The 21,565-nt window shown below is 40.4% G+C and overlaps 1 protein-coding gene across 2 annotated transcripts; it reads right to left on the minus strand.

Annotated features, from left to right (window-relative positions):
* Window positions 1-671: 671 nt before the first annotated feature.
* On the minus strand, window positions 672-19,634 carry EFHB (EF-hand domain family member B). Of its 2 annotated transcripts, none has more exons than XM_077302625.1 (13): window positions 19,474-19,634; window positions 18,519-18,581; window positions 16,975-17,118; window positions 15,892-16,072; window positions 14,589-14,699; window positions 13,679-13,808; window positions 11,891-11,974; window positions 10,328-10,395; window positions 8,255-8,409; window positions 7,171-7,378; window positions 4,084-4,302; window positions 2,633-2,814; window positions 672-964 (listed from the first exon to the last, which is right to left on the minus strand). In XM_077302625.1, the coding sequence occupies exons 1-13, from the start codon at window positions 19,486-19,488 to the stop codon at window positions 788-790; spliced, it is 1,737 nt and encodes a 578-aa protein (XP_077158740.1). In that variant the 5' UTR covers window positions 19,489-19,634; the 3' UTR covers window positions 672-787. The 2 variants fall into 2 exon arrangements, with proteins under 2 accessions (XP_077158740.1, XP_077158739.1); XM_077302624.1 differs by lacking the exon at window positions 19,474-19,634 and adding an exon at window positions 19,340-19,470.
* Window positions 19,635-21,565: the final 1,931 nt, after the last annotated feature.

Here is a 21,565-nt window from a genome sequence, read left to right on the forward strand (position 1 = left end):
GGATATTGGCAATAAGGTATGCTGGCATGTATATGAAGCACATATTTTATGTAAGTGTTAAAACCCCAACAAATGTCGAGATATGCTGTGGATTTGGGTGTAGATTACAGAAGCACATTAGTAGTGTTTACTAAAATAAAATGTGCCAAGATGACTTTGTGTGGACAGATTACGTCTGCTAGTCTTCAATTTACTGGAAACACTAATACTAATAACCTGCCAAGTGTTCACATCCCAATCTCTTTGAATATTTCCTTCACTGTTACCAGTTTCGGATGCCAGAGAAAGAGGCTTGTTTGTGTCTTTTTATTTTTTTTTTCTTTACACAAACTCATGATTGTGTGTGTGTGTTTTAAATATTTGAATTAACTCCCTATGTCATCTGTTCTTAATTGGATCCATTTTAAAAATTGTTTCTCATAGTAGTATCAGCTTCCCTGCCCACCCTTGTGTTGAGCAGAACTTTAGGTATAAATATACACGCACCTGCCACACATCAGAAGTAAATTCTGATTCATGAAAGCTCATGCTGGAATGAACTTTGTTAGTCTTCAAGCTATCAGTGTACTCCTGTTTACTTTTCCTACTACTGCTCAGATAAATGATCATATCAATGTTTCTCATTTGGAATGTTTTATTTGCCTTCAAAAACAAAGCAACTGAATCAAAACTGATTGTTTTTTTTTAATTTATTCTCAATGACTGAACATGTTCTTTTTATTATGCAAACAAAATTAAAATTGGAGATTCTCCATCATATACAGCAAGCATGTAAATAAAATAAATATCATGGAGAACTCATCATCTCCTTTTTTATTTGTGACGCTTGCATCTCATCCAGTACATTTCGGACAGATTCCACACAAGCTTCTCCTCGATGATCTTTCAGGCAGGCCTGCCTCCATACTTCATCAAAATTCTCGTCTGAAATATTCACACCGATGTTGCGCAGAAGGTGTGCAACCTATACAATACAAAACAAAACATCACCGCTGGAAAAATTACAGGGGAGAGATTATGAAAGGCCAACTTAGATACGATGCTGGGATTTCTGTATGAGTCCTCAAATGATTTTCGATAACAGACACATACGTCCAGTTTCGGTCAGTACTGTGACATCTTAAGCCTTCCCTCATGCCATTTCTCCACTCTGAAATCATTCTGCATACTAGCTAGTTGCCCCACCAGGGCAAACAAACAGATCCTGATCAAGACTTGCATAAGGATCTTGCATTTAGCCCTGTGCACCAGTTTCAATGCAGGAAAAGAGCACAGACAGAAAGCTTAAACCTTCCTCCTTCTCCTTAGGTGTGGGCCCAGCCCATATCAGAGTATTATGTTTCTACATTTAAAACAAAACTAAACTAAACTGCTTCAGAACTCATTTATGAAGCACCCAGAATCCAATTTGATTATTTCTGAATTGTATTAGAAGTGTATAACTCTGTTTAGTATTGCATTGCAGCCATTTTTTTTTATCAAGCTGCTCCAAATTTAGTATTATACGTATGGGTGTACAATGTGCATTAGTAAGGGGGAAAAAATCAAAACTGGGATCACAGTTCTGCAAGAAAGATACAGGAATATATGGAAATGGGCAAAGAGTGGAACTCAGGAGAGTGAGGGACAAAAAGAGCAATACAATACAGTAGTGTTAGTCCAGTAGTCTGGACACACCATAGGTTTCAAGGACCCCGGACAGCATCCATGTGGAGAAAATCCTGTTTTGCATTAATTGCTAATGCATATGCATTGGCATGAACACTAACAGTAGAAGAAGAGGAGTTGTTTTTTATACTCTGCTTTTCACTACCTGAAGGAGTCCCAAAGCAGCTTACAAACACCTTTTGCTTCCTCTTCCCACAGCAGACACCCTGTGAGGTAGGCGGGGCTGAGAGAGTTCAAACAGAACTGCTCTGTAAGAACAGCCCTAAGAAAACTATGACTGGCTCAACGTCACCCAGCTGGTTGCATGTGGAGGAGTGGGGAATCAAACCCAGTTCTCCAGATTCGAGTCTGCTGCTCTTACCCACCACACCATGCTGGTGAGGGGAGGACAACAGCACTCCCACATGACAGGTTTGCATACTTTGCTTGGTCAGCCTCCATTTCCCTTGCATTTTTGCTCTGCTGCACCAATACAGAGCTCTTTCAAGCCCTTTTTAAACGGGGACATTTTTTGGGAAAACATACCTGCTGAGGAATAGTGAAAATGTTGCTATGAGGCACTGATGGAAAGAATATGGCACCAGTGTGAATAGGACTTGTGCAAATGCAACATTTCCAGTGCAGACAGTATACTAAGGTACTTGGGCTATGACCTTTCCAAAAAGATTGGGCCTAGGTTTGGGGAAAAAACTTACTGAGAACAATGAAAGGATGACTGGAGCAAGATGACATCACAACACTGTGTGACTGCTAAAAAAAAAAATACACCCAAAAGTACTGAAGTTTGGATGCCATAGTGTGTGGAAACAACTAAGGCCACCCTAGTGTCTCAAACAGTTCCATGAACCACTAACCTTAATATATTTTTCTAAACCAGAGAAGTAGCAGACTATGCACCAGTACTACATGTATTTACAGCCTACAGAATGTCTCAAAAATAGCCTTCTGAATTAAGGTACTCTACCTCTTCTTTTGGCCTTGTCTTGAAGAAGTCCGTCTCATATACTCCGTTATTGCTATAGATACTTGGATTTAATAATGCATACACACTGGCTTGATCTCCATAATTAGTGATGTCACTGATGCGTCGAAAACGAGGCGCAGCGATATCTGCACGAATGGTTGGAACCCCATATAACGGGAAAACTGTGTGGAAGCAAATGACGCAAAGACAAGAAAAAAACCCTGTTATGTCGGAGGCATTGATTCATACAGAACTGTGTCTTGTCAGCTTCCAACAGAGAGGGTAAGTTCTTTAGAAGAAGAGCTAGATTTCCCACGAAAAAGCTTATTTTGCAAATGCAGTGCAAAAATCCGATCTTCTGCACAACTGGATGTTTTGTTATGCCCAAGCACATGCGGGACCAAAAATATTATGATGTTATGAAGGAACAAGTCAACCGCTTTTTAATTCTGATTGATTTCAAAGAGGTGGAGTTGAATTGCAACTTATTTCTCTAGTTGAAATCAATGAGAAAACTTCTTAACTTCGTGTCATAACTTATATTTGTAAGCCAGTTCAAATCAGACTGATACTAGTATCTGTTTTTCTGAATATGTGCTCAAAAATGTGCTCCTCCTCAGGCTACACCAGTTCATCATGATTCCTCTTGCCCCCCCCCCCTGCAAGTTACTGTTAGGTGGGCGGGGTGGGGGGAGGGTTATTATTCAACGCCAATTTGTTTGTTCTTGGAATGCTGAACTTTTTATGAGGGATGGGTTATTGGGGATTTTATTCAACTACCTGCCATGAGTCGCTTGCAGAAGTGGTGGGCTAAAAGTCTAATTAACAAATTAAATAAAAATAAATAAATAAAATGCTTATCCAAAATAAACAATCAAATTAAAGTTAATATTTGGAATTAACACAGCAGAACCCTAAAAAAAATGTAAAGAATGCTTCTGGTCCCAGTCTTTGTAAGGGTGATGGAAATTAATGCTGCAAATATGCGTCTCTGTGGGTCACTTAGGGACAAACTGGAAGTCAAGAAAATGGAACCCCAGGACTTAACAGAGATATTGGTTCCTTATCTCACTATACATGCTAATGTCATTTAGTTATAGCATCTGTAAACCCTTCTGTTATGCTGAATGCTAATTTGATGATATTCACAGGTGTTACCAAATGCCTTAATCCAATCTTAGCTATATTTACTGCTCAGTTACTTAAGGATGCTGACTCTAATTAGCTCTTCCTGGCAACATCCTCCAAATCCTCTCACTATAGGTAAGGTTGGTGACTTGTGCTTCAGTGTATCTGAAGAAGTGTGTATGTACACAAAGACTGGTACCTCGAATAAAACTTTGTTGGTCTTAAAGTTTGTTCTGCTGCTTTAGACCAACACAGCTACCCACTTGGATTTAGAATGTATTTGTTAAAATGTAGTAACAAAAAATGCAAGTGTTTCTACCTACATTTTGAAGGAATGCCTCCTACAATTGCGTTATACTGAGAAGAAGTTGTACGATAATCAGAAAACACACGATCTGTTGGTCTTGAAAGTGTTCTGGGTGTCAGTTCCAAACTTCCTGGTTCCTTCAGTACTATGTTTTCAGGTTTAAGAATAACATTTTCATCCGTTTTGTTTTCTGTACCTTCAAGGGGAGTGAGGTCAAAGGGAGCTCTTCTTTTCCCTGTAAAGAGTAAATGATACCGATATAGCAAACACTTTCACAAAGGACTGGCAACTCTAAGCCATGCATCATAGCCTTGTCCCTGTAATAGTCCTCTGTAGATTTTCCAGCAATTTCCACCTTGATGAGGTAGAAGGCACAGTAGAGAAACTTTGGTAAACATCACGAGTCTATGAATGCTATTTTCTACAATAGCCACCACTCACCTTCCCGTAACACCTATCTCATGACACATGGCCATTCATAAACTATGTCAAATTACAGATTTTTGCTGTAACTATGTTAATACTAACATCCTCAGAACTTCAGACCAAATTTAGAGTCCAATGGCACCTTTAAGACCAACGAAATTTTATTCAAGGTACATGCGCTTTCATGTGCATGCACACTTCCTCAGATACAATACCATGGAAATGACATTGTATCTGCGGAAGTGTATGTGCACACGAAAGCGCATGCCTTTAATAAAACTTTGTTGGTCTTAAAGGTGCCACTGGACTCTAAATTTGTTCTGCTGCTTCAGACTAACACGGCTGCCCACGTGAATCCTCAAAGCTTCAGAAGTGACACAATAAGATAAGCCACCGTGACTACAGGGAACCACATTCAGAGGCAAAACCTCTAAATACCAATGCCAGGAGGCAACATTAGGGAAGGCCTTGGCCTCTATGGTCTGTAGTTGGGTCCTCTACAGCAGGTTACAGTAACTCGTTGGCCACAGAATCCTGGACTTGATGGACCTGGTCTGATCCAGCAAAGCTTTTCTTATGCTGTTATGACCTTGACTCAATTATTCTCACAGCCTAACCCATCTGACAGGGCAGTGGTGAGAAAAACTATGCATGCAGATCTTAGTTCCTTGGAGAAAGAGCAGGATAAACTTGTCTAGACATCTGAAGGAATACAAAGCATGATGAATTTTGGATGGTGACAGACAGAACAAGTACAGTAAATATTTGGACATTTTTGATGCAATTAGGCAAATGCTATTTAAGGCAAGAAATTCTACATAATTTAAGGCAATTCGCTGCCGTGGTTTCCATAATCAGCTGAATTAACCGAAGAAGAATAAATCAAAACATGGTTTCCAAGAATTCTCCAAGAGTTGTCCGAAGGAATCATAAATGTGAAAAATACATGGTTATTGGGATCACTTTCTTGATGCTGTTGACATAGAAGACCTCATTGCTTCAGACAGGAAAGCTGACTGAGAAGATTACCTTCAAACTATATATGCTTCCAGACTTCTAGCAATGTGACAGCATTAATTTATCTACTGTACTTATTATAGCATGCTGAGAAAATGCATCAAGTTGAAATGGATCCTCCAGACTATTTTTTTAAATCATGCAGGCTATCCACTTTGTTGTGGATCAGAACCAAGGAAGTTTCACTGAATTTACCCCTGACATGGTCAAAGTGAAAAATACAGAGATACAACAAAAATCATTAAATGACCGACAAGATAGGTTCAATATATTTCTGAAAATAAATTGCTGTATATCAAAGTTCTGATTATGAGTAATGCCTTTCAAAAATTTGCAGATGCTGAGCTAAATATCCAGGGATACTACTGGGTCAAGAAAACTGTCCGTATTGAATATCTTCTCTGTAAGGGGTGGGATACAATCCCATCTTTAAAGTGAAACCCCTTTCTCCAAGTCCATCACAGCATCCCACCATTAATATTTTTGCTTTTCCTGGTCTATGCTCCACTCTTTTGTTCTAATCTGGATCATAGTTGTTTCCAGCTACTGATTCAGGACCAAGAACACTTCAGGTGAGTAAATGTCTGAGTATCATCAATAAATCATCAGTATCATCAACTCTATCACTCAAAATACCTAACAAGTTTACCCAGAAGTTTCATGAAGATATAAAATATATTGAGAGTTATAGCATGCTCTAAAAAGCAATAGACCCACTTTCTGGAATCTAATTGCTTGACAGAAATGGAGGCAATGTGGATCTGTGCCCCCAACCTGTACAGGTGATCCAGAAGACAATCATGGCTGATAGTTTCAAAGACACAGAGAATATCAAGGAGAATCAAGGACCATCTTCCAGGGTAAGTAATCACATTGAGTCAAGATAATCTATGTCAAACCCAGGGCTATAATTAGAATGATAAGGGATTTAGATGGTTGGTTCCATCCAGGAAAGACTGGACCTGAATTCATCAACGTATGCTGAAAAGCATTGTCCAAGAATGCAAGATTAGAAACAAGGTACAGATAAATCAAGTATCTGGATCCAAAGATGACTTTGAAAGTTCTGTCAGCACTTTAACAGAGTCATATCCAGTCATCATGAAGAGAGGAATTGACAGCACACTCTGGAAAAAGCAAGAATCTACCTCACCTCCCAAATGAACAGAAAAGGCAGAAACTGATGGACCATGGTGATGTACTCCTGAGGTTTATGGTGGGATATATTTTAAATAAAGACACTTTGAGTGTCTTAAGGAGGAAGATACAAGAATACATCTTGAAATATAGTGGTTGTAATAAACAGTATTGAAAGGAAAAACATGTCTATCCTGTCTTACTGCTGATTCCTAATCTTCCATTTCGTACATGGAACTGTTTAATGGATTAAACATCTATCAAGAGCCAGTGTGATATAGCGGTTAAATGAGGAGATCCAAGTTCGAATCTTCATGGTGTCATGGGAGGTTGCTGGGGGATCTTGGGCCAGTGACATTTAACCCTATCCTATATCACAAGTTGTTGTGAAGATAAAAATGGAGGACAAGGAAATAAGGCAAGCCACTCTGGATCCCCACTATGGGGAAAAAACAACGGTAAAGGCAATAAATAAGTAAATCAACTCTATGAACAGAATTATTTCTGAAAGTTTACCACATACCTTTTGTAATTATGTTTCTTTCATACTCGCTAAGAGACATTTTGTCTTTCCAGTTGAGGAAGTTTACAAACTCCAGATAATCAATAAAGCCATCGTTATCCAAATCACAGTAATCAAATAAAGCATCCAGAAGCTCCGTATCCAAGTCAAGATTTAGCTGAAAGCAGGCCTTCTTCAGGTCATCTTTGCTTATTTTCCCATCGCCATCCTAGGAGCACAAAATCAGCCATCATGTTCTATAATGTGCTCTGCTATACCTGCCTCACTAACCAGCATACCTATCTTAAATTCATCATACAAAATGGATGGCCATTTGTGTCCGTCCTACTCTCTGAAGAAGACAATCTCTAGCAACATTTGAAGATGTTATCCAGCCTAAGGAGCTTTCTTCTAACTTGACTCTTACATTGGAGGAAGTTCCTCCAGGCTAAGGTAGTGAATGCATTCAGATATCCTGAGAAACCTCCTATTTGTTTGCAGTAGGCATGAGCCTGGCTTGCTTGCTGTGCTTCCCCCCAACCCTCCTCCATGATGAGTTTGACTAAAAGCTTCCTGGTTTAAGAAGCTTTGGATTATACCTGGGCAAATCATTTCTTCCTCCACAAATCAAAATTCAAAACTGGAATTACATGACAGTTCAGAATCCCAGTCTGCAGTGAGAGAATAAAGACTTAAATTACCCAGGTGCTTACCACTGGATGTCTCTGCAAACCAGAGTTTGCTTTGAGGCTTCCTAAACAAGGACGATTGCCACTGAGCTTTGAGCAAAAAGACAAAGAGGGGGTGCGAGAGGACAACATACAAACAAGAAGCAGTTTGTTATGACATTTATGTCATCTGAATGCCAAGAACTGTATAAAGGCTCCCCAGAGAGAGCCAATGCCTGAGATGAGGCGGGTATAACTGCATGATCACACGTTAGCAAAACAAACAAAAAAGAAGCAAAGTTCTATTCTCAATATAGAAAGAATAATTTTTGGCTTCAAATGTTATGCTCATATTTAGGAATAATACCGCAACTGAGCATTAATATTTTATCCAGCAGTCACACAAAATGGTCACCTCATCTTGGAACTCCACTCACCTTATCATAGTGCCTGAATGCTTCTAATAACGTTTCAAAGTTGTGGTAATTCGCTTTCTTCAAATTCTGTCGAATTGCAGTAAAAACAGCCCGTTCTCTGTCTTTCCCTCGTAGGTATTCACTAGGAAGCCGATAATGAAGAAGATCCCCAACACCTGTATAAACAATCAATCAACAAATAAAATCAAAGCTCTCCAAGACCATCTTTTAGTTCAACCCATGAAACTGATGTTTTCTGAGTTAATCCATTGATCTACCAAGATCTGTGCTGTCTGCGGGGTCATCGCGCCCCCCCCCCCAGGAGTTGGAAGTGTACATCACTCCTCTCCATTCTCTCTGTCGTCTGGGATAGTGGGGGTGGGATGGGGATTTTGGCCGTCATGCTTGTAATTTTTAAAGTCTTTTAATGGGGATTGTAATGGGTTGAGATTATTGTCTGAGACTGTTGTTACCCACCTCGAGCCCTATGAGGAGAGGCGGGAAATGAATCTAATAATAATAATAACAACAACAACAATCCACGTGGCACTGTGCAGCTGCTGCTGGCAGCGCCCCCCAGTGGGCGGTGGAAAGTCAGGGGTGCCAGTGAGAAAGCATCCCTCGGCAAAAGACTACCCCGCCTCCCGGGCCTCAGTAAATTTGTTGTTTTGACCGGTCCCCGGTGATAAAAAGGTTGGGGACCACTGCTCTAAGTCACTGTCATTTTTGCAGAAAACATCTGCAAGACCTTATCAAATGGCAAGCTTCTGATCTCAAACTTGCTGATGAATTGACAGTTTGGTGAAGTTGCTACATGTGCATTCTTTCAGTTACACCTGGCTCATGATCTGTCCTTCTGCTTATTTGACCTGGCCATGTTCATCCATGTAATTGTAAGCGTTTGATGGGGCTGCTGCAACACACTCAGCATCAGGCTGTGGTTCACTTGCTTTCCATACAGAAGATCCCAGGTTCGAACTCTAGTATCTCCAGTGAACAGTATAAGATAATCACACCTTTATAACAGGACAGGCATCATCCTTCTCTTTTTGGGAATGCAGAGTTGACTGTAACTGGCTAGCATAAACATTACACGATCCAATGATAGTGATCTTTTCAGGTAAAGGGCCAACATAGAAATGTCATAACAAAGCAGTGGACAGTGGCAACACACTTGTTTCATCTTGCATCGCATGAGACAAGTCAGAATCTTGACGTTAGAACTTCAGAGTGGGTAAGAAATTTCTTCCACACAAAAAAAGAACCAAATTTCTGTTTGAATCATTTCTTAGCCACCTTTCCAGCAAATTGCTTGCAGTACCTTACTTTACAGCATGTGCAAAATGATCCAAACAACAATCCATAGCCAAACAAGACATAAAATAAGCAGGGAATCAGATAACAGGTGACATAAAAGAATTCTGCCTGAGACCGTGGAGAGCCGCTGCCAGTCTGAGTAGATGAGACTGAGCTTGCTGGAGCAATAGAAGGCAGCATCATGGGTGTTCACGTGTATCCTTGAAGACAGTCTGAACAAGTATGGAAAACAACTGATGCAAAGATGAAAAAGAGTTGGTTTTTATACCCTACTTTTCACTACCTGAAGGAGACAAAGCAGTTTACAATCACCTCCCCTTCCTCTCCCCACAACAGATACCCTGTGAGGTAGGTGGGGCTGAGAGAGCTCTGACAGAACTGCTCTGTGAGAAAAGTTCTAACGGGACTGTGACTAGCCCAAGTCTGGTTGCATGTGGAGGAGTGAGGAATGAGGTTGCACATGGAGGAGTGAGGAATCAAACCTGGCTCTCCAGATTAGAAGCTGCCATCCCTAGCCACCACAAGCTGGTACAAAGTGGAACTTTCTCATCATGCCTTTTTTGGGATTCATTACATCTGTTTAGCTCATGAGTAATAACCCTCTGTAAAATTGTGCTTGTATGTCTTAGAAGTGCTATGTTTCATATGATCATTTGCTTCGACATATTTAAGCTGTCTTAAGTCTTAGGAGAAAGAGGGGCTACAAATTATTTTAATGAATATATAAACAAAAGTGTATAGCTAGTCAAGTATGTGGAAGAAAACTTATATACTTGCCATGATCGTCAGGCTTTAGGCGTATCCCAAATGTGTGGTCTGGAGGGACATTAAGCGTATCCGCTATGCTATAAAAGAAAAGAATCTGCTAAATACAGGTTTGATTTTTCACCCAACTGTAATCTTTGTTCTAGAAGAGAAAACGAAATAAGGGCTGTCAGTTCACCTCTTGTCCTGTATGTAAAGATTAAAGACAACCAATGAAGATATTTGACAAGAGTTCACCTGTAGCATGTTCACTGGGGCTTTTCCCACATGAATCAAAGCTACAACCACTGATAATCCATTTCTTTTACCATCCTTTCTTTCCCACTTAGCACACAGTAATAACTGTCAAAAATGTTTGCGCAGCAAGCAATGAATGTCTTTGATCTTAATGCTTATATTTTCTTGAGAGAGAGTAAGAGGAAGAAAGAAATCGAAGCAGCCTTTAAAAATGCACAGTTATATCTGTTAAACAAGAACATAAATTAGGAGATCTTGTCATGCACCTATCAAAAAAAAAGGCAGAGAGAGAAACCGCATTTTTATACACTAACTGCAACCGGGCAAAGATTTATATATGAAAGAACCTAAGAAGAGTTCTGCTGGATCAGACCAATAGTCTATCTAGTCCAGCATCCTGTCTCACACAGTGGCCAACCACTTCTTCTGGAGGGCCAACAACAGTGCACAGAGGCTGAGGCCTTCCCCTAATGTTGCCTCCTGGCTCTGTGCCTCTGAATGCAGAGGTATATTTTTAAAGGGTTAATTTAAAGGTCTTATTGGAGCTAAAATGCATTCAAACAAGATTTCACACCATCCTTTTCTTTTTTAAGGAACTTGGATCAATCAATGTCTTGATTTCTAGAAATCCATGAACTGAAGGGACAATTAACAATATAAGACCTCCCTGACATGTACTCCATGTGAGATAGAGTTCACCCCTCCCAGTCATATGACTTTTAGGCGGGAAAAGTCAAGCTCTTCTCAGATGGGGGGGGGGCACTCTCAGAAGTGAAATAATGTATTCAAAGCTTCCCAGTTCCTTTCTGTGGCAGGACTGCAGCTGTGCAGTATCCATGTGTGACTGCACAGAAGCCATAAAGTTGAACAGTAACAAACGATAGTAACAATAACAGCGGTAATGATTGAACGTTAATATATCTACTGCAACTCAATGAAAGATTACCTCTTGATGTATTTAATGGGCATATCTGTATGGAAAAAGTAGTTCTGGAGGCCCAGTAAATGTTGCTGGTTTTGATTGGCCTCAACCAAATGACTGGTGGAAGAGCTCTGTTTTGCAGGTCCTGCAGAACTGTGCTAGCTATAATAATGATCTGGCATATTACTAGCACCTTAGCCTCTTCCAGCCTGAAAAAATGTCTCCAAATCAGAGCCAAGGGGATGGGAGGCACTGTAACTCACTATACAATGGCAGATGCTAAGAGTCTGAACCTGTTTTGTCACTTGCAACTCTCCTGCCAAAAAGCTGTAGGTCAGGAATAAAAACCTTGCCGGTTTCTAATAAGTTTAACAATGGAGCCAATTCCATCACAAAGACCCTTTTGATTCACTTACGGATCAAGGACTCTTCCAAGTTGAGGCTGAAATTTTTCCTTAAAATCATCACTTATTTTGGACACAAGTTTTGCTGACTTCTTCCTGCAAGATTAATAAAACTACAACTGTAACAAGCTTCCCCCCCTTTTCCACTCAGTTTTAAAGGCCAAAGAAAGTTCCTCAATGAAGCACAATTTTAATTTGCAGGGGTTATGTGCATGATAAGCAGTTTCTGTTGCTCCACTCACAGCCAGACTAGGCTTGGAAGACAAAACGTAATTCTCATTTTCAAATAATTGTAACACACCATTATGCAGTTCACTAATCACACTGGAATAGTATCCAATAGGCCTTTTTAAAAGAAAGCCTTGCATAAAATTTGACTCAAGCAACCTACAACACAAGGTGTGTTAGCACTGCTTTTTAAAAAATCCAGATCTATCATTTATTTTAAAGATGTTTCACATTCAAAATCTGTGTACAATTAAACAAAGTTTGAATCATGCTAAATGCATTAAGGAGTGGAAGAAATTATTTATAACAGCACTGGAGGAACCTTATGAATGGTAGCATTAGAATAGCAGAAATTCAATCCTATGCATGCAGTCCTATGCACATAGAGCTGGAAGCAAGCAGCATTGACCAATGTGGGACTTACTTCTGAGTAAACTTGTATGGGATAGCACTGCATGTAGGAAACCACCATGGAGAGCTATCTAGACTGTCATACTTTGTAACCTCTAAATGTGAAGCATGAATTCAGCTAGTCCCTCAGTGGCTGTAGGAAGCTCTGGACTTTATTTATAATCCACTGCCAATCCAAATACTGTAGTTTCCTCTTCATTTCAAGACATCAAATCAATAAAAGAAATTTTAAGCAGTGGTAGTCTGTCCAACATGGTTCATTTAAAATATGGTGGCTTGCAGATTGTTTGATGTGTGGCTTGAATTAAATCTGGGTGATTAAGAGGAGCCAGCCATTATACACAAACTAATTTCTAAGACAATCAAACTATATTTAATGTCTCCAATTCCCAAACTCCATGTAAAAGAGATTGAAGGCTTAAAGGACCAATTAGATTGACAATATACTAAAAATATGATATCACATCCATTGTCATCTTAAAAGATGCCCATATGTGTGTAATGTATCAAAGTGTGATTTTGGTATCATTTAATGCTTATGCCTTGTTTTGGCATTGCTTCAGCTCTATATCAGGTTTTTGCTTGTTTTCAAATTTTTGCAAGCCAACCTCTACTGCATTATTCATTGGATGGATGTCACAGCCATTGATTGTATAGACTTGCACTATGTCATTTGCTTTGAGGCTCAGTGAGAGAGGTAGACTATAATAAATAACTTAAATTTAAAAAGAAATTATGAAACATGGTGACCTCCGTTTTTTTGAGGTGCAATCATCTTGGACCATCCTGAATAAAATATGGAGAAACTAGAAAAAGAAGAGTTGTTTTGTATATGCTACTTTTCTCTACCCGAAGGAGTCTCAAAGCAGCTTACCTTCCCCACAACAGATACCCAGTGAGGTAGGTGAGATTGAGAGAGCCCTGATATTACTGCTTGGTCAGAACAGCTTTATCAGTGCTGTGGTGAGCCCAAGGTCACCCAGCTGGTTGCATGTAGAACAGCATGTAATCAAACCTGGCTCGCCAGATTATAAGTCCACACTCCTAACCACCACACCAAGTTGGCTCAGATCACAGATAAGGCCAAAAAATGTATACCATCAGAAAGGAACAAGAGAGTTGAAAAATCAACCCCACCATCTGGAATCTGTCACAACTTACATCTGCATTTCGTGCAGCCACCGTAAAGTTCTGGCTACATTTCGCCCATCATTAAAATGTGGAGTTTCTTTCCCATAGAGATTAAACCTATGGAACGTAGAGGGGTTGTATTTTCTGTTCATTGGCTCCCCTGTGGAAGATCAGGATCATCATTAACTGTGTGCCAGATGCACACTAAAAACAAGCAAAAATTAAGATCTAAATTCTGGGTATAAATCTCAAGCCATCATGGAGGTTGGTTAAGGCAATCCCAAAATACCAGAGTGGAAAGGAAACTTAATAAGTAGCTACCAGTACAGGCTCTGATAGAGCAAAGTGCAAACAGAAACATAAAGACTTAGCACAGTACTGTATGTGCACAATACTCTCAATATCCAGTTGAAACCCTGAGTTTTACTGAAATTAAGACTCATCTCCTGATTATGGGGATCAGTTCCTCTTGAGAAATGACAGCTTCATTTCTGGATGGAATCATACCCCTGCTGACTTCCTCAAACTCCTGAGACCCCACCCACAAATTCCCAGGTATTTTCCAAGCAGGAGTTCTTTCCTCCCTATATATTATTGCACCTAGACTAAACTAATTGCACAAGATCTTACAGACAAAACACAATGGGGAATAAGTCTGACTTTGTTTAAGCAACTCCATGATAGTTTCATTTGCACCAGAGCTACTATGGAAGGAGATATTTTGCACTGGACCCAAGCCACAGTTCCCACTGTATTTTATAGTAATATCAAGAGGGCAATGTCCTCATTCCAAATATAACAGATTTTTGAAAAGTGGCAGTCTGCTTTGCATTATACTTAGTAGCAGAAGGAGAAAACATAAGCAAACTATAAAAAATTAAATTTAACCACTGACGATGTCTGGATTTTTTAAATTTAACACTCTCTTGTCCATACTCACCAACAAAATAATCATTGTGAGATGCAACATATAATTCATGCCCATCCAGTGCTTCTTTATTGACTTCTTCGAATGTCTTTGGTGGATTTATAACTTCTCCACTGGGACCCTCTGCAAGCAATCCAATACAAGTAATGAAATGATCTGATCTAAATAATTTCTGTGTAAATATCAGTGGGCTGTTTTCTGATCCGAATCATTCTCATCACACAATACAGGAATGAAAACAACTAAGCTAGTACCAAAAGACTTGTGAAAACTTCATGTGAGCAGACTCTGTTCCCACGGCTTGCAAGAGACCCAAGAGTATATCTGAGCCATTCATACAAAGCAGATATGCATTATTTGGAAGTCTGTAATCCAACCTTCGAATTATGGTGTTGGAGACGAATGCCAAAGTTACCAACAAGATAGTTTTAGAGAGGAGCAAATCAACTATGTCATTAGAAGGCAAGATATTACAGCTAAAGCTCATTTACTTTGGACACATCATGCAATCAAACTTGCTAGAAAGTTTAATGATCGGCATGGTCAAGGCAAAAGGAAACGTAGTCACCAAAGGATCCGCTGGCTCGACACTATCAAAGCTGATAGAGTTGGAGAGGGGGAGGGGGATTGAGCATGGCTAATATCTATGTCCTATCATGGGACAGTATTGAGATACTGCAGCTGTGGGCTGGGTGTGATTTGTAAGATGTGAAGAACACTATAAATAAATATTTATTTTTTATCACCCACCCATCCTGTATAGCTCAGGACAGTAGTTACACACGCTGCACTTGTAACGACCATGATTTCTGATAGTTTCTCTGCCCAGAGTACCTTCTTCTGTGTCTCTCTTGCCCCACACTCAACCTAAAAAAGAGCTGCCATCCCAGCTACATCCTGGTTATTAGATGCAAAGATTGGAGGCAGCGTCTTAATGGTTCCTTCCTTGTTCTCTACAGCTGTTTTGAAAGCGGGAAGAGCGTCCACCATTAGAACATAAGGGAAAAGTTAAGAAGTGATTCCTATAAGCAGGTGACAGGAAAAGGCATTCTTGCATACCTTTAAATTCTGCTGAACTGTACTTATACTGTTTTTATTAATTTGTGTTGTGAAACTTGCCTTCTTTCATTAATGCAATTTAATTTTAAATGGTTCAGACTGATGTGGTTTTAATTTTTTGGTATATTCTTACCAAAATGCTGGTTTTAGTACAATAGCATTTTGAAGAACAGTATGGGGTATAACAAACACCATAATAAATCATAAATATACCATATGAGACTGGACAATGGTGCCTTGCTACTAATTCTGCTACCTCTGATGGTCGCTACTCCAAATGTAGTCTTGGTCATATCCAGCCCTTGAGGTAATCTTGATGTTTGATCATGGCTCTTCCCAAGGGGTGCTTCACGACCACTCAGATAAACAGATTCTTTCTTCTCTTTCAGCTTTTGTTGAAAGCATGTTTTGGGTGGTGGATTTGTCAGTAAGGCCGCCTGAAGATATGTCAGATAGTATGAGATACAAACATTTGGTACTTTCAAAAGGAATCCTACTGCATAAATTCTATTAGCTTCTTGAAACACTTGTGCTAACTGCGATTATCTCTGGCATTTTGAATTTGAAAATATGATTAGAAACAAATAACTAAAAATAACTGACAGCCCCACTTACACCATAGATTTTTAAAGAAAATGGACTGAGTCTAGAGTCTTAAAAATGCTTCCCTTTATAAAATGGGACTTATTCCCATAAATATAAATTTAGCTGGGTAAGGATCTTAGTCTGAAGTAGAATAGCAAGATGTGAGTCAAAACCTTAAAGACCAGCAAGAGTTCCAGAGTATAAGCTTACTTCACTGGGCACACATAGGAATTATGGAGACATGGCAAAGGCAGCTTTGACTCTCAAAAGCTAGGGTTGCAATTTCTGGGTTGGGAAATACCTCGAGATTTTGAGGTTGGAGCCTGAGGAATACCAGGACTCTGGCAAGCATACAAAAATCTTGATGGCCTTTAGGGTGCTACTGCGCTCCGATCTGGATAAATATAAGGGCCATTCCGCACAACGGGCAATGTCGCTAAGTCTGAGCGCTATTGAAAAGTGCTGCAAACAAAAGCGGCAGGTCTCGGTAACGCACACAGCCGGTTCAATCGAAGCGATTTTTGCGCAAGTGTTGCAGGAGTGTTGCAGATTGTGTACGACATCATGAATAACAAAGAATAAATAGAGTTACACAATGGTAACACTTCAGAAATATTAACGTTGTGTGGAATGGCCTTAAGTATCAGTTGTGTTCTTACATGTGAAAGGCATACCTGTATTCACCCCTTAATGAAAATCATACAAATAAATGGGGTATTTTTCCTGAGAAAAGGAAAAGATTTAAAATCCTTACCTTTATTGAGGGTATGGTTTTGATACCATGTATCAAATGAGATGCAATATCAGGGTCATTTGCTCGACCATAAAAAATTCTTTCTCCCCCAAGGCGTGGATGGGTGGTGTTTCGAAATTTTTTTACAACAGGTGGTGTCAATGGCTATAACGCAATAGGAAAACAGTTTATCAGACATCCTGTATGACAAATGTCAAAACAGTCATAAGTGGCTTTAGATTCTTGTGCAACTAGATGAAAAATTTAGATTTTCCTTTACATGAAAAATAATCAGCACTGCAAAAGAGGTAAAATTAGCAAAATGTAAAGAGCGTGTGCCTTAGTAGGCAGATAATTAAAATGTCATATTTATTATGTTTTCAAATTTTATTTTATATAAGGCATCTGTAACTTGTGACCTGAACATTTAAGGCATTGAAGCATTTGGAAATGTAAGCAGAGTCAGTAAGATCCGAGTAAGATCCGAATATCTCAAGAATAATTCACTAACTATTACTAACAAAAGAGCATCTCAAAACAAAAGAAATAGCAATGGAGTAGCAATGGAGCTTTACTTGAATTCCACAGCCCAGTCTTCCATGCAATTATCCTTACTGTTCAGAAGTATGGAGCTATAATTAGTATTGCAACCTTGCCTGCATTTTGTGCCTCCTGTTCTTTTGTTGAAGGACAGAAGCAGAATTAAAGCGGAAGGAACACAGGGCACACCAAAACAAAACGGATTTTGTGGCACCTTAAAAATGACCATATTTATTGTGGCTTATGGTTCCATGGACTATCAGGAAGAAGCATATAGTAAAGTCTGGTCACAGAGGTGGACCGAACAGCACAATGTGCAAGATTTTATATAGACCAATTTTTGTATCAACCATTCACCTAAAATGGTGTAGTCAAAAGTCTGAAATGCAGAAAGCTCAAAGTACTGTGGCCATTTAGACAGTAAGTTACAATAATAAAAACTACACTATAAAATAATAAAACAATTAAAGGTAAAGGTAAAGGTATCCCCTGTGCAAGCACTGAGTCATGTCTGACCCTTGGGGTGACGCCCTCCAGCGTTTTCATGGCAGACTCAATACGGGGTGGTTTGCCAGTGCCTTCCCCAGTCATTCCCGTTTACCCCCCAGTAGCAAGCTGGGTACTCATTTTACTGACCTCGGAAGAATGGAAGGCTGAGTCAACCTTGAGCCGGCTGCTGGGATTGAACTCCCAGCCTCATGGGCAGAGCTTTCAGGCAGCTGCCTTACCACTCTGCGCCACAAGAGGCTCTAATAAAACAATTACCCCACCTTAAAACCATTTCCTCACAGCTGTGAAATAGTAACCCTCATCCCCCCCCCCCTCCAAACAACCTCCCACCTAGTGCCACCTAGTTCATGGGGAGGAGGCTGCTGTTGCAGCAAAGCTGAGGAGGGGTCTCTGATCTCTGGCCTGGTGGAAGAGCTCTATCTTGCACGGCCTGCAGACCTGTGGAAGCTATGGGAAGAATTTCCAATGATCATCAATATCAATCAATACAGAGACATAAAGACCAGGGTACTTACTCGGGGTAAGATTTCTGTGAGACAACTGGCAGCTGTTTCTCCAATTGGTCCCAATTTTCCAGCCTATAAAAAGCAAGCAGAGCCCCTATAGGTGAGGATAAGAGATCACAAGACTATGTTCATCTCACAAATCCCTCTGATCCAGAATGTCTTTCATTCTGGATTGGCTTATGTACTGATAGCAAAGCCTTTTCCTGATGAGTATTAGCAAAAACAGGCCTCCATTCATGCTTTTGTTAACATTTTCCCTCTCCCCGAACACCCAGTCCCTTGAGTAAAGGTGAGATATATCTGAGCCTGTGTAGGATGCGTTTCCATCAAGGTCACTGCATGATCTCCGGCTAATTCCAATAACAATAATGCAGCATAGCCCGGGCCTGTGAGAATAAAATGGGGAGGGCCTGGCACACCACCCAGAACTCCTTGGAGACTTGTAGGAAACAGCCACTCCTTCACTCCTCAATACATGCACGTAGCAAAACCCCTAACAAGGAACCAGGCTGTGTGCACACATTGTCAGATATTGCACTAGAAACATGCAATTGTATCAGCAACAATGTCCCCCAGTGTGGACAAGCCAGTAATAACTTATTGCCCCAAGTTATTGCCCCAATGCAACACATTTCTAGACTAGCCCAGTTTCAGCCACGTGTATTTTAATCCTCTGGGGTGCCCATTTCCAAAATATCTTTGTCCCCACGGCCAATGTTCGTCCCCTCTGCCGTGTTTTGGGGAGGCAGACAAGAGGGCTGAGCGGAAGAGATGGAGAAAGCAGTGCGAGGAGAGACAGGCAAAGGAGCAGGCGGCCAACTAAGACTCACGGTGGGGAGCTCTGGAAACCTGTCGGTAAAGCGCCCTTGATACACTGGCCCAACGGCCCCGCCCAGCCCCTGCACCGGGTGCCCCCCAACCATCCCGACGGCAGCGACGCGGCTTGCGGCAAGCCCCAACGGACCGCTCGCTGCAGCATCCGCGCGGAGCAGAAGGTTGTTGACGCCGGTTCCTTAGCAACGGGGTGAGAGGGCCGCTTGCTTTCTCCTCTGCGGGGAGAGGAGGAGAGACGCTGCCCAGAACCGAAGCCTGCCCTTCCGTGCTTCTCGCTGTCCTTTGCGATGCCGCCCTCGGAGGAAAGGCTGGTGACTTAGGGCGGCCAACTCCTAGACGGGTCTGAAGATCTCCCAGCAACACTACTGATGTCCAGACTGGAGAGATCAACGGCCCTAGGGGAAATGGCTGCTTTGCAGGAGGGACTGATTCAAGTGGGTAGCCCTGTTCGTCTGAAGTAGCAGGACAAAATCAAAGTCCAGTGGCACCTTTAAGACCAACAAAGGGACGATATGGAATTATACCCGGTGGAAATCCCTCCCCACCCCAAACCCAGTCTTCAGGAATTTCTCAAGGCAGAGTTGGCAACCACATGATGAAGGCTGGTGTCATCTTAAACATTAGGGAGTAAGTCTTGTTGGAATTATCCCGATGTGTGCATCTTCAGGGCTGCACTGCCAGGGGAGGTGGAAGTCACTATTAGGCAGAGTAAACAGAGGGAAGCCTAAGAGGAAAACACTGGGCTCCTGCTCTGTGTGACAGCGTCCTTGTCTTTCCTGTATTGTTCCCAAGTTGCCCCACAACTGAAAACAAATTCCAGGTTTAACCTATTTGAATTGTTTTGTTGGTTGTACTCACAATGAGTGTGGTTAAAGAAAAGTAAACTTCTCTGGGTTTTTGGTTCATAATTATTGCAGGGGGAAAAACGTTGTTTGGAATTATAAGTCATTATTTAACGAGCCCTTGTCCTCTACTCTAATAGATCTGAAAAACTACCATACTTTTCCCACACCTAAAACCCTTAATGCAGATGAGAATCCAACTAAAGATGGAAACATGCTTACCACCACTTAACTAATAGTGCCCTTAGATCACATTAGGTGACCTTGAATATGATCCCACATATAAAGCATGAAAGGAATATAGTTATAACGGATAATTAAAAATAATAAAATAAGTGACTTTGTACATATGATTAATTTCCAATTGTCAATATTCATCTTCTATGGTTATACATCTCCTTTTCTGTTAAAAACAAATCTCCAGGATACAATGCAATACTTTTTTATCCATCATCTGACTAATTCTGAGTAACTGGCAAAGAGGGAAACTATGTTTTGTCAAGTATCTATGTTTTTTTTAAATTAATCTCTTATACAATGAAGCAAAGGCCAATCAAACAGGTAATGTCAAAAATTCTTGCATCCATGAAACCCCTGTATTTGATATTTACCCTTCAGTATGAAAGCAGACATTAACAAAACTCTGAGCACAATAAAGGCTCAAGAAGAATGAAGAGTTCCAAGGAGCAATTGTCATTATTTTTAAGAATGTATAAACATGCATTTGAAAGATTTGGAATGAACCATCTGTCCTGTCACTGTTTAATAACCCTAACTGTATTTACAAAAGAGCAGCAAAATTTCTTCTGGATAGCTAAACTGCCTTAAAAGGGCTAAACTGCTCACTTTCACTATGAAAAATTGTTTGTGAAGACTATATGGAAGATGGAAATCTTGAGTGATGTCCAGTGGCACATATATAAAGGAATCATTGTGAAAAACTTCTAGCTTGTGTTCATTTACAAATATATTAAACATGGATACAACTATATATTATTTTTATTTCACAGGGCAAGCCGTTAAATGTTTAACTTTAGTGCTCTGTTGCTTTCAGGATCAATCCTAAGCAGTAAAAGGATATTTGATTTTATAAAGTGCATTTCTCCTGTGACTGAAAACCATTAGATGGTGTTGCAGTGACATGTCCCACATAGCTTGGTATATCTCAGAAAAAAACCCTAGGAAATTATGTGTTGTTTGCAAAATGTTTGTCATTATAATGGGCAGGGGGAGGGAAGGCAACATGGTGCAGTCCAATATTGGATCTTGGAATCTAAGCAGGATCAGTAGAAGGGAGACCACCAAGGAAGCCTCTGCAGAGGAAGGCAATGGACAACGTAAAAGATAGGCCTGTATCTTTTACATCCCTTGTACTGCCTT

Source organism: Paroedura picta, chromosome 11, assembly GCF_049243985.1.
Source record: "Paroedura picta isolate Pp20150507F chromosome 11, Ppicta_v3.0, whole genome shotgun sequence".
Taxonomy (NCBI): Eukaryota; Metazoa; Chordata; class Lepidosauria; order Squamata; family Gekkonidae; genus Paroedura; species Paroedura picta.